The sequence below is a fragment of the Hippocampus zosterae genome, chromosome 15 (assembly GCF_025434085.1).
Source record: "Hippocampus zosterae strain Florida chromosome 15, ASM2543408v3, whole genome shotgun sequence".
Classification (NCBI taxonomy): Eukaryota; Metazoa; Chordata; class Actinopteri; order Syngnathiformes; family Syngnathidae; genus Hippocampus; species Hippocampus zosterae.
In genome coordinates, this window is record NC_067465.1 from 7,772,562 (window position 1) to 7,786,956 (window position 14,395).

Consider the following 14,395-nt stretch of genomic DNA (forward strand, 5'->3'; position numbering starts at 1 on the left):
TGTGTGCGGCAGGATTTCCCAAAATCCATCAGGCCAGCGCACCAAGCAGATGGCCCGTCGCGCTACGCTTCGGCAACTTTACGAGCAAGCCCGACTGTGCGGCGGCAGCCGCCATTGGCCGGGATCATAGAGCAGAAGCTCATGGGACCGCCGCGGGGCCGCAGAGGACGCCGCCCGATGCCGCTAAGCAGGTGTGCAAAAAGGTGAGGGGCGGGGCTCGGCGGGCGCGGAAGCGGCCTAATGAGGTACCAAGAGAGCGGCGGGCGGGCGCCGTGAATCATAGAGCAGCTCTGCTCCGCTGCAGAATCAGCAGAATGGGAAGAGGTGCACTTGTTTCTCAGCACCTTTCGGCCACCGGGCGCTTAAATTAACTGCTTTATGCCGCACTTCGACCCTGCTCAGCGAGCCAAGTGCAACACATTAAGGCCGGGGGATATAATAACACGGAGTGCAATATTTAAAGAATACCAATTGTTCTCCTCACTCAATGAGAACGCTCCCCGGCTGCCTTCAATTTGGTCACACCCACACCAGGAGCCCAGGAGGTGGGCACGTGACCAGAATTGGCAGTGAAGCATGCTTGCTACTCACCCGGCCGACTTCCACCAGGTTGGTCACCATGACGATGGCCGCCGTGTTCTCCTGCCACACCATCCGCCAGAAGTCCAACACCGTCTCCTGCATGGGGCCTGCAGATGCAGAAGAAACTCTAGGAAACCCACCACAAAAAACAAAAACAAAACAAACAAACAACCCCCCCTGCAATTTGCATATTTGTCCAGGAGATGGCAGTAACTGCAATTCATAGCATTTTTCCACCCCAATAACTTATCATGATTGAAGAATGTTTCTGGTACAACGATTAATGGATTAACTGCCAATCAATGGATGATCAAATAATTGGAAAACTACTTTGATAAACTATTAATTGTTTAGAACCTTCGTTTAATTTAAAACGGCCAAAACCCTCGGAATGTCAGCCTTTCAATAGGAAATATTCTCAGATTTCTGTTTTCCTCCATGAAAACAGACTTACTATCTTTTTGTGCTTTTTTTGTGTGTGCAGACATCAGCTTCTACTTTGGAAAACAATGTTCAACATATTTGCCAATTTTCTGAAATTTTACAGACCAAACCAGGACCTGAAATAATACTTAAGTTATCTATGTGTATTTTCTACACTGTCAATAAAAATTGAAATCATTTTCTGGTTTTCAACAAAGAGAAGGAAATTATATATTTTTAAATCCGATTCATTAATCAATCTCCAAAATCATCAACAGATTAATCAATGATTAAAAGCGCTCTATCGTGTAGTGTTTCATTCATTCTCGGCAAGACAGTTTCCATGTCATCAATTGTCAATGAATGAGGAGCTCACACTTTGGAATTATTCAGGTTAATTAGAATGATGATCATTAGTTTAATTGAATATGCGGGTTCGAAATTATTACAAATTAATTAGGGTATGCAAATCAAATCAATGCGCAAGGCCCCCAATCAACAGCAATTACCTGGAGAAATGAGTAAAATTACGCAAAGTTGATTATTAAAATGAACTGATTGTTTTACTTGTAGACAGCGTGCATATTAATTATATATGATGAGAACCGGGGGCAAAATGTGACACGAGATCGAAATAAACACACACCATCGTCCGACACGTTCTTGGCCAGGACCTTTTGTACAAACCAGTAACAGCTGTGAAATGTTGCTGCATGCTTTACATGGAGGGGGAAAGTCCCATTTGGTTGACAAATTCAACATATTGATGATTTTCATCCTTCCTGAAGGTCAACATAAGCAAGTATATTTAAAACTCATTCAGTACCAGCCAATTCTAGACCAAGTTTGAAAAGACGTTTAAAAACGTCTTTGGGAGTGAATGAGTTCATGTTATGATTTCAATTTGAAGTGCCTAATTTTTTTTTCATTACGCTCCGCCATTCAAAGCATGCAGCAATACTGTTATGCCTTGCTGTGTTTTCTACAAGGCTTTGATCTGTTTGCGTGCCACACCTCTTTTTTTTTGTGTACTTCATTGTCACATTCCAGTCTGTCAATTTTGTGTGATTTTTTTTTAAACTCCTGCTAGCGAGTGTGCTTTTGAAAACCAAATTGAACGGTTTTATTTTCAAAAGACAAGCGAGAGGTGACCTTGTGTTTTATTCTCACTTTTTTTTTAAACCCACATATGTAAAACAAACACCCTGTGCTCGTCTTCTTTTTTTTTTAACAACAAAAGAACTTTGGAAATCTGCAGCGTAGCACCCGACTACCTCCCACACTTCTATTGCCCGTGGGAGGGAGGACTAATAAGGAGTTTGGGCGACGAAGAAGCGAGACAGCTGGTGTGTAGGTAGCACACGAGCACTTGGCATTGTTAAATTATTGCAAAAAATCATCATCATCATTCAGTGTGGTTCTGGTGCCAAGTTGGGATGTGGAGGACTTTATTGTTCCATATGCGTGCGGGGACCGGTAGAGGAAGACTCTTTGATATCAACAACTCCGAATGAGATTTTATTTTAATATTATGAGACAAATGAAGTTACTCATACTCCTAATGTCTCGCGTGCGTTTTGAACTCTGTTGCTCATCAAAACCGCAGAACCGGTGTTAAGATCGCCTTGCAACAGAAAACGATCCCAACGGTCACCCGTGACCTCGGTTTCGAAGTGATATTTTTGGATTGAATAATTAATGGCTGAGTCCATTTGAACAGCACCGAGCAAGTCATGTGAACGGCGTCTCAGGTGCTTTAAAGCAGCAATAAAGATGAAGTGGACGATGACGTGGGGTCATGTGATTTTCAGGCTCGAGTCTGACATTTTTTTGGTGGGTCACATCACGATGGACAATGCCGTCAAATCCTTCCTTGAGGACTTTGACGGACACGTTGGAGCAGTATATTGGGCTTTGCTCAAGATTTATGAGCAGACAAAACCATTGAGTACATCCACTCCAGGTTCCAGGAACAGTGGAATGTGTGACCCACAAAAAAAAAAAAAAAAAATCCATGAGAATCCTGAGAAGATCCAGAGACATTTTGATCTAAGCGATCATTTCAAGATTTACGTGTGGTAGCAGCTCCGGAAATATTTTGAACAATTCAACCTGAGAAAACAGTTTTCCTCAGCAACATAAAATTTACAGGTAATCATAACATAACACCTATCATGAGAAAACCCACCAAAAAGGTTTCAAGAGGCTATGCCCGGAAAAAGGAATCTGGTTTGAAGAGATGCGAAATTGCGAGGATTTTGAGTTTTTATTGCGTGTGACCTTGGCATTGAGCCGAAGTTTGATGACTTTCTTTATTTCGGGTGAATTTTTCAGCAATAAAGTCAACCCCGCGCTTATGCAAGCACATTAGTGCCACTAATGAGACACGTGTGCCTATTTTGCTCTTTCTCAGTGGAGAACCTTGCCGACGGGCTGCTCGCTCACACTCTCTGAGATTGAAGCGGAAGAAGCGGAAACGTTTGAACGCTCGCTCGCTTGGGGAACGCCAAGGTAAGAGCGGCAAGTTTTTTTTTCTGCTAAGTTTGAAGATAACTTCCTCTCAACTGGGAGGGCTGTCGTTAGCATTGTGAGGGATGCTGCTACGTTTCTTTTTTTCGTCACAGGCAAGGAGATGTGACGGCGATGCAACTAACGGTAGCCGGCCTGGTACGGCAGTGACATGGATCAATAATTTTGAAAACACTAAACTGAACCACTGGCGGTCATTAACAATACAGCCGGCAGAACGTAGCAATAGCAATGCAGAGATGTTTCAATCATATTGGAGGAGATGGCACTTTTAATTCAGTTCGCTGCCTGACTTTAGTTGAAAAAAAATATTGTATCAGGTACACCCTGATTTAGCGGCCATCCAATTACAGATGAAATTTTTTAATTGCTCAGCACACACAATTACGCTCCACGACCATGTGTTGAATTTCTGGAATCCATATTACATATTTCAACTGAGAATAATATGCAGTCTTCTGGGAGTTACTCTTGGTTGTTCTGCAAAACTTGTTGGTGCCATGACCCGGATTTGAATATAAACACCTCTGGGCAGTCTAGAGCAGGGGTCACCAATGTGATGCCACCAGGTACCAGTTAGCCCCTGAGGACCAGATGAGTAGTTCGTGGACCCGTTCTAAAAATGAACATTGTGATTTCCTCGGAATCTTGTAGAAGTCAACGTTTGATAATATGAACATTCGAAGTAATTTTTAGACAGAAAAAAATGTTTCATCTTGATGTTTATCTGTTGCCTTATTGTGAGAACTCAGCATCGTCAGTGACGTCATATCAATGAATATCGGTCATTATTAATAACAACATATAATAATACCATCAATAATGGTGATTAAAAATTTCACCAAAGTAAAAGTTTCAAACAAGCATTTCTTGGATTTAATGCAAATGTATTGTTCTCAACAGTTAAAACTGAATAGTGCTTAAGCAGTGACTCTTTTGCATTCCACTCGAGGGAGCCACACTTTGAGAATCACTGGAACGCTCCAAATTTGTGCTGATTTGAGGCATTTTGTCGATACTTCCAGTCCATCATCCTGGTCGATGGATGAAACCGATACAAAAGAAAGAAAAAAAAAAGGTGGTGATGTGGTGCTTGAAAGGATCCTCACCACATAAAAATGGAACAAGGTGAGAGAAATTTACTGTGGCGGGTAAATGAGCCGCAGTACGAATACATCAAAATACGTAATGAGCAGGAGAGCTCGGGCAATGAGGACTTTTTAATAGAGTGACAGCTGCTGCACCTGTCGTCATCACCTTGACGCCGCCGAGGGACTCGTCGGTGGCCCCCGAAAGCTAATGAGCGACGCTCTTGGCAATTATTTGGCATTGAGGTTTGTCGCCCCTTTTTGACGTTTTGCTTCTGTGTCAGGCTTCCTCATCGCCAATGAATTCCTAAAATGAGATTGCTATATTTCTCCCGCAGAGTACAAATGTCTGCATTTGTGTTGGAGGCAAAAAAAGACAAACTAACGAGCAAAATAAGTCGGGCTTGAATGAAAAGTGCTCGACATTTTGCCATTCCAATTTCATGCACTCCATAATTACTTTGAGTTTTGATTTCTAGAGCCCATTTCGGCAGTCAGCTAGATTTTTTTATTTTTAATTTAAAAATGTCCCCACTCCAAACCTTACTCAGATCCTTTTCATTTTTCGTTTAGAGTTCTACATCAGCCCATTTAGGCAGCAACCTAGTCTGACGCCAATTCAACGTGTCGTTCTTTGCATTCTTTTAGCTCAAAATGTTCCCATATCAAATTCATAGCAATGAACAACTTGTCAGACCCTGATTGAAAAGTGCCTTCCGCCATGTTTTTTTTTCTTCTTCTAACTCAAAATGTTGCCGCAACAAACTTGAGCCCTACAATTTCACTTTCTGTATGTCCGCCGTGAATTAAAAGCTCAATATTTTTCTGTGACAAAATGTCGCCTTTCGTTTTAGTCTAACAAATCTGTTAAGGCAGCCAACTAGCCAGGCCCGAATGAAAACTTTTTGGTTGACAGCTATTTCAGGCAGCACACTCGCCGTGTTGTTCTTCTTCTTTCAGCTCAACTTCCCCGCCCGCATTCGATTTGTACACCAGGCAGTTCAGGTGGAAAACCACTCGTGCCAACACCACATGTCATGTGATCGGCCAAATCTCTCAAGCCATCAAAAAAATCGATAAATTGATCCCGAGGAGACGGATTAGTCACGTACGTGTGTTCGGCAGGACAGTCGGCGTGATGCGAGCACGTCTGGTAAGCAAACAGAGGCTCGGCTTTAATTGAGACGCTGAGGAGTAGCGGCGCCGCGCTAATGAACAGCTAATTATGCAACTCCCAGCACCCCCCGAGCAGCTTGTGAATGCATTAAGGCCTTCTCTTCGCTCAACAACAAATGAAAAACAACAACAACAAAAAAACCCGCCTCACTTTTTTTTCTGTATTTTTTTGACTTCTTTTTTTTTTTATTATTAAAGTAGTGTGGCGCAAACATCCAAAAGTGGCACGCAACCCAGCACTGGCTACATGAGGGACTAAATTGGTAACAATTGAGCACCAGTCAATGGTTAATCTCCAGGGTGGCGCTAAGTGCTCGTCGCCTTGCAAAACCACCAGCCGGAGGAGGAACACAGTGACAAAATGTGCCCGCACATGTCAGATAATCCATTTTATTTATTTATTTATTTATCGTTCATCCCCCCCCACCCCCCAGCCCGATTAATTGCTCCTGCCACGCAAATGGAAGAAAGAGCTTGACAAGGCATGCCGCAGCATCCCTGAGTGCTCATGCACAAGACGACCAAGCATATTTTCATATTTTAGATGGATTTAGATTTGCCTTTGGTTTCATCATAAACGTTTACGGCCACAAACTAGTCGGGTCTGAATCAAAAGTGCCCTCCGTCATGGTCAGCTCAAACTGGACCAATCATTCACTTGCCGTTTACTCGTTGGGTTGATTTGCGAAACAGCCCGTTTAGGCAGCAAACTAGTCGGGTCGGAATAAAAAAACTTCCAGCTTTGCTCATTTCACCTTTTAGCGCTAAAGTGTTCCAATGTGAAATCTTCACTCACTTCCTGTTTACCTTTGATTTTTACATTGGGCAGATGAGTCACTTTTAGCCTTTTTGTTTCAGCAGCGACCTAGTCGGGGATGAATTTAAAGGTAGCCTCAGCCATTCTATTATTATTACTGAAGCTCACATTGTTCCAACATCAAACTTACTTAACTTTTTTCTTTCTTGCATATGTTTGATTTCCAACAGCAGCCCGTTTAGTCAGAAAATTAGTTGGGCCAAATCAAAAAAGGCCTTTGACATGTCATGTAAAGAGCAAAATATTTGTGCACCAATCTTCATTCACTTCTTCTAAACCTTCGGCTTCTATTTTATTTCACTTTTTTAAGCCTGCTCTTTGAAACAGCACATTAGTCGGCTCTGAAGCGAAGGTCCCTTCTGTCGTGTTATTCTTTTTCATTTAGCTCAACACTTTTTAACACCAAACTACACTCATTGGTTTCACGTTTCGATTCTCAAGACAGCTTGTTTAGGCAGCACACTAGTGGATCAAAAGCACGGCAATGGTTATTTTATCCCATAAAGGCCAGACCCTACTTTGTTTATCTTCCACTTGTATCAGACGATACAAGCCGCTGACTAGTTGGGCATAAACCAAAGGGGCCCATTGCTATTTCAAATTCTTCCTTTTACATAAGATAAGATAAGATATCCTCTATTTGTCCCACACTGGGGAAATTTACATGTTTCAACACCAAACTTTATTGACTCTACTTCTTTGATTACTTTGTTTTGATTTCTAATGCAGCCCGTTTAGGCAGAAACTGAATCAGGCCTCAAACAGAAAACCCTCTTTTGTTATTTTCTTTCCTTTTAGCTTGAAATGATCCTGCCCTAAACTTTGCTCAACTCCCCTGACTTGCCGTTTCAATGTTTAAAACATTGAAGCAGTCCATGAGTCGGGCCTGAATCGAAAGTGGCCTCAGACAGGTTATTTTCCTTTTAACTCGTGATTGTTGTGCAACCAAACTTCACTCCCGTTCCATTTACAGTATGTATCGATTTTTGAAATTGGCCATTTAGGCATCATAACTGTCGGGCTTGAATCAAACATCGTCTTACCTTGAGTGGCAATGTAGTGATTTGGCCTGTGGTATCCCTGAAGAGAAAAAAAAAACATTAGAAAAACATTGTTTTGTTTTCATCTGGTAATACGTGCATTTGTGCAGACATGGCCAAGTACACACCTATCATGAATGTGTGCTTACACGCACACACACGTATACGCGCACCTCTGGAGCGAGGCGCCAAAGTGTCGATAATCCCTGCGATACGACTAAACAGCATCCCTCTTCACAACGAGTTTCCAGTCTGTGAGATTACGCTAATCCCTTCAAAATGCGCTCGCCCAATTCCTTGTCTTCTCCCCGGAGACGCCAGGCGGGAAACAAAACATCAGGAGGACTTAAAGGCTTCCTTCGCCCATCATCATCATCATCACCTTCCTCCCTCATATTCAATTGAGCCTGGACTCTGCCGAACGCACGCGGACGCAAAAAAAGTATGCCTCCCTTTCTCCCCCTCCATTTTTAATGATTTCTTTATCCTGTTTGTGCTTTCATGTGATGTCCTGTCAGGCGGCGTTGCCGCATTAGACACTTGTCAGGTGAGAAAATGGACGCCGAAGAAGAAGGTCATGAGTGGAATAAATCAGGTGTCGAAATGGGAATAAAACATGTTTCATGGTTTGTTTCTGTTTTCTTGCACTGCTGTGATCATTTACATGTTGTTTCTAGTATCGCCACGCATTTTTGCCAGTTATCAGCGCGGCCTGTCTGAAACGTTCAGCGGGCAGGAGCGTCCACCCGCAGGGCTTTATTTATTGTTGGGTTTTTTTCCTGACTGAATTAGCACATGTCTGCAACTGGGAGCTTCAAAGCCACAACTGTTACATGCATCTCACTTTTTCTACAAATAAACGCTGGAAGGAATGGACTAAATGTTCCATCAACCTGCCATGTATGTTTTTGATATGTGGGAAGAAACCGGAGCACCCAGCAGAAACCCACACAGGCATGGGGAGAACAAGCAAAAACTCCACACAGGAAGGCCGGAGGCATAATCAAACCCTGCAACTCTGCACTTTGAGGTGGACGTGCTAACCAGTCGACCACCATGCTGCCCACGGGTTAATGATGGCTACAATAAATTCTTCAAGATTGCACTAGTTGAACTAGGATTAATTTAAATCCCATTGAAAAAATTGTGCGGATTCAAATTAGACTACCATAACTCACCCACAAAATTGGGCAGGTTAAAACAAGACCACCATTAACGCCAGCCGTGTTCGCCAAAAGTTGCAATACATAAGACGGTCTAAAATTGTTCGAGTTCAAATAGGACTACCTTAAATTCCGCAAAACTCATTAATCTCGTAACCAATATTAGCAGAAATAGCCCGCATGCTGAGATGTTGAAGGAATTTATTTATTTATTGTGGCAAAATATGGCTTAGGCCATTATTTTAAGAGGCCGACAAGATGCTAAAAGAAGGCTCATCGTGTAATTGCCCCCAAAATTCCACTGGTGAATGCTAATGCTAATCATGCTAATAAGTAGCCCATTTACACCAAAATATAAAAATGACCAACATGCTTGATTTAAGCCGAGTGCTTTTGCATTTACTACTACGTATGCTAATATGCAATCAGAGCGCGGATGCTGTTTCTTAGCCTAATGTTTACCGGTATATTGACTCGCTTACTACCCAGCCCTTGCTAAGACCATCATCATTATCATCTGGAGGCTTCGACGCAATAACAAAAGCAGCGGGGGATGTTGCATGCACAGGTTTTTTATTACCACGTTCTGACGAGTTAAAGAGTAAAAAAAAAACAAACATACAAACAAAAAAACATCGTTAGCCATCTGTCTGCACTCTCTTCAATGTGCACGTGTTCTTGACTTTAAGTAGGCGCCGGCTTTGTATGGTGCAGCATAATGGACCATAAAACCAATAGCAGCCAAAGGTAAATAATTGAAGGTGCACCTTGCATTATGAATTGATGTGAGGAGAGCATAACAAGAAATTCCAAATGAGCACATCGGGCAAGTACATCACCAGGCTATTAGCGGCCCATCTTCCTCATGGCGGCGTTTGCGGGGGGAATCAGCTCATATAAGCCAGTTAGGATGCTCCGCAACACGCTTTTCATGTGTCTTTTTTAATGACTTTAACGGAGCATAAAAGCTGCGCCGAGACACTGGAGTGAAATACAAGTGCGGCTTAGCATGCAAGGGATGGCGCGGACAGATTGGAGAATCCTATGATTCTGTTCCAAATTGAACATGTGGATGTTGAAAGTACGCCTGGACAAGTCATGTACACTTCCCAACATAGGCTAAACTTGGCTGCCTCTACAACAAACAAAGCTCATCTCTCAGTGAAGATACAAACTGTGTACCTCCTTGAGACCAATTTTCTATTTGGAGAGGGATTTGGATTTCAGCGAATAGCTGCAGATCGGCTCCCCATGATTACTTTGTAAATACCGTATTTTCCACACTAAAAGGCGCACTGGATTATGAGGCACACCTTCAACGAATGGCCTATCTTGTAATTTTCATCATACATTGGGCGCACCGCATTATAAGACGCAATCTAAAATGCATCCACTAGATGGAGCTCCGCTCAAGGAAACACCAACAGAACGATCATATGTCAGTAAAACGTATTTAATAAAGCAGCGACACAGTTCACTTAACCCACAGCAAGTTATAACATTGACTCGTTAACGGCGAACTCTCGCCGCTGCTCTATTTCCGTGTTCAACTGCGTAACCTGCGTCGCCTTAAGTTTGAACTCTGCGTTGTCAACATGTCTCTAGCAAGGAGCCATTTTGGGATCGAAATATTACTTTAATGAACATACACAAGGCGCATCGGATTTTAAGGCACGCTGTGAGCTTTTAAGAAAATGGAAATGGCTTTTAGGTGCCTCCTTTTAGTGCGGAAATTACGATAGTAAACCGTAACTATGTGAGGGAACTCTGAACATTACATGGCATGTCGTACTAAAAATTACAGTGACTTTTGTGTTCCAGGTAAAGCCTCCGTGGAGGTCCTCTTCATTCCCCTCTTTAGTATCAAGCTCTTTTCCTAGCATGTGTTTGCTCTTTTTTTCTCTCGATATGAGTGCTGTCATCCTCTGATCTTTATTGCTCTTAATTTAACACACACACAGATAGAGCAGGTCGCTACAGTGTTTGTGTGTGTGTGTGACCAGTCCCGTTCCCTCAGGGGCCCCTGTGACGGCGGCGCCGGCACCCTCTCTGCCACCCCCAAGAGGAAGCGCGGTGACCTTTTTGTGTCGGTGGTGCTGGCTGGTGCATGTGTGTGCGTGTGTGTATGCGTGCGTGGGTGTACTTACATCAACGTAATTTGCATTAATGTAATCGGAGCTCTGTTCGCCCTCCAGGGCCTGCAGCCTGACACGCGAGTGATCATCTGGAAAAAGAGAGGAAGAAGAAAGCAGCCTGGAATTAATGACATTAACCAGGCCAAAACACGGTGAGGAGGAGGAGGAGGAGCAGGGGGAGGAGGAAGAGGAGACGTATGACTGACCGCCACTTTCCATGGTTTCAAAGCATCGTGGCCACCTATTGGGAAGCGGTTTTCTTGTCCGCGCTCAAGTTTGAGGCCTGCCGCGTGACGAGCAAAACCGGATCTGTCGTGCAGTCTTGCCAACCAGTTTTGTTATGTTGCTTGTAATGTCTTATTTGTTTTCAATGCATCTAATCCTGACAAATAAGGCCCGTACCATTTTGTAGGAATATCTACAAAATTCAACAAGCATTTTAGGTGAAGTAACTGCGGCAAGATAAATATGTAACCATGGAGCAGAAAGGTCAAAGCTGCTTTGGCCGTGCTGATAAAACTCTTTTGTTTCTTATTTCGCATCGCAAAGAGCGTGTCGCAATAAATCAGCCGGCAAGGAAAAAAAAAAAAAGAAAAATCCCGGGCGCGGAGGAGTTGTGGGGTACGCACATGCAATAATGTTGCCGTATCGGTTTTTCATGCGGTTCTCGTCTTTCTTCGCCGAGTCCCACGGCGCCGACTGTCCCTCGAAGAAGCGCTGCAAACAAAGACACAACAGCAGGAAGTGAAACGCGATGTTGGCATCGGGAAACACTTGAGTGCAAAAAGACAAAGAGAGGGCTTGTGAGATCATCAGTCAGTGGAAATTGTATGCTATAAATCGTATGGTATTGGGATTGCTTTTTAAAACATTGAATGTCTATCAGTGGTTTTTGAAGACTTTTTTGGGGACGGTGGTTCAAACCCCCCCCCCCCCCCAAAATGCCACGTGCATTTCAAAGGACGTCAATTATATACAGATTTTTGAGGAGTGTAGTCGGTAAACAAATAGCGGCTCCCTGAAGCGGATAAAAACCGATGGATTTTGTTGCTTAATTCATATTCCACAAACACAATATATCTCAAAATTCTGTCTTTAGACTAACAGGGGGCGACTAGAACATATTGTAAGGTAAATCTGTGACTTGACTACCCCTGCTCCCGCAAAATGGATGACAGCCAGAAGAACTTGCCGAAGTGCTGGGCATATACTTTGACCAAGATTTACTTGGGAATTCGCCCAAAGTAATGCTAATCGGAATCAGGCATCCTCGACAAAGGGTCGACACTAAATTCTGAAGCTTCTCCTTGCTAAGGCGGGAGAAAAAAAAGCATCAAAGCTTGAGGATGATTACGATGAATTCATCTCAAAAGCTTTATACTAGCACATTTGACATAGCACAGGTGTCGCACATGCGTGTGTGTGTGTGTGTGTGGGAGGGGGCGGGGTGGGGGGGTGAAGTGGGTTACTTGGTAAATGCCCTTTTTCTTGTGCATCGGCTTACATTTGCCATCTACTGCACATTTAACATGATTTCAAAACAACAACAATAACAGCAGTGGTCTTACCTCATTAATCTGATCCAAAGTTAAGGTACAAGAAAAAGCAGGGGTCAGAGAGAGATAAAAGTACAATGTTCAGTCAACGGGCGCCACACGCTCCAGTTCAGTCATCAGTAAAGAAGATGGGGGGAAAAAGGGCATTAACCCGAGGAGGACATGATGATGTCATGGTGGAGATGCAACATGCAAGCAGGGGGAACGGGTGGGGGCGTAAGAGTTTTTTTTTTACATGTGGCGGCGGCAACATGAAACCAAAACATGCGCCTGGAGGGATGCCCATGGCAGAACAATGATCCTCTTGGCAGAGGGGGTCACGTCTATTGTTGAACCCTCTAAAGGGTAATTTTCTGAAATATGCAAGGGGTTAAAAAAAAATATATATTTTTTGTACTTTTGTCGTTACTTTTTTGTCTTAATAGGTAATAAGTTTTATTGATGATACAGCAGTCATTCTTGCCTCAACCAAACGTGAGGGGGTGTACTTGTGAATGCTAAAACAAAACAACAGAATAAAAATGTTCAAAATATGACATACACAAGTTACATATTAGGACTGATTTTTATATATTAATAAATATTTCCAATTTTTTTGTCTTCAATTTATTGTTCATCTTAGTGTTGATATATTTAACTTACTATTATTCACTAGCCTAATCGCAACAATTGCATAGTTTTTTTTTTAATTTACTGACACAAGTTCAATTAAAAAACAAAAAAAAAATGTTCAAGCTAAATCTTTTTTTTCCCTGTATTCCGCATTTATCCAAGTCACGGTAAGCCGCAAAAGTGGACTCAAATCAACCTGACACTTTTTGTCCTTTGAATTTGCTGCGTTTTATCTTGTCTTCTCTATTTTGGTTATTTTAGTTACCGGTAATTTGTAGTTATTTGTTTGTAGGCTTTTAACACTTCCAGGCTGACACGAAAAGAGTCTATGAACTATGACAAGCCATAATAGAGCATATATTTAAGTCATCGGAAATGTTTTATATGGGCCTTGGCACTCTGGTTTTGTGAGGCTATCTTGATGTTGATTTTGGGGGAGATTGGATGATTTAAGACAGGTAAGGACACAGTTCTGCAAGGGGAAATGGGACGAAGGCAGCATTTGATACAAAAGTGCACAAACACTGATAACAACGAAGGAAAAAAAAACCCACAGACAACAAAAGACATAGTAAACATACTGAGCCAGGAGAAACATTAACAATTCATTCTAAAAGTGCAGCTACGAAAAAGTACGCAACACACAGAACACAGATGAAGAGAGGCGGACATGTTTTTAAAGTATGACCGCATGTCCAGAGACCCACACAAGGCTTTTTAAATAGGTATTGTATAAAATTATATTTTCTTTACTAATTGTCATTTAATAATCATTCAAGAATGGTCTTGAATTTTTTAATAGAATAGAGGTTTCTGTTGTTTTTTAAATTTTTTTTAAAAGAATTTATTTACATATTCATTAGAATAGCATTATGACTACAGTATTTTGATATTTTTTTTTAACAGAATAATGTTCAGGTGTCTTCATTGTTTTTCCCCACAAACTTTTTACTCAGATTTCTATAGCTTTTTTTTTTTTTTTTTTTTTCAAAAGGTGAACTTGCGCCAAAGAGTTACTTGGACCCGTTGTGTAACCAACCGGAAACATATATTCACAGTGAGTTTCCCGATGATTCCAAGGAACTGAGTGATTACCTCAAATTGTACACTGGGTATGGGATTTAAAAAGTCTCTGATAAAGGTCAGAGGCAGAGATGTCAAATCCAGGTCCAGAAAGTTAAAAACCCCGCGATAGCTTGGCTTTAACCGCAGATGCTTCCATGAAAGAGCTCACTTACCTGCCGGTTGCGGAGAAACCTGTGGCTAAAGCTAAC

The 14,395-nt window shown here is 42.3% G+C and overlaps 1 protein-coding gene across 8 annotated transcripts in view; it reads right to left on the reverse strand.

Annotated features, from left to right (window-relative positions):
• LOC127616583 (receptor-type tyrosine-protein phosphatase mu-like) overlaps nucleotides 1-14,395 on the reverse strand; it is a 136,523-nt gene that overhangs the window by 12,858 nt on the left and 109,270 nt on the right. For all 8 annotated transcript variants that reach the window (XM_052088252.1, XM_052088257.1, XM_052088255.1 and 5 more), the window contains 4 exons: nucleotides 11,583-11,670; nucleotides 10,966-11,042; nucleotides 7,659-7,695; nucleotides 592-689 (listed from right to left, as the gene is read on the reverse strand). In XM_052088252.1, coding sequence (XP_051944212.1) covers nucleotides 592-689; nucleotides 7,659-7,695; nucleotides 10,966-11,042; nucleotides 11,583-11,670 — 300 coding nt within the window. The remainder of the gene's footprint in view (nucleotides 1-591; nucleotides 690-7,658; nucleotides 7,696-10,965; nucleotides 11,043-11,582; nucleotides 11,671-14,395) is intronic.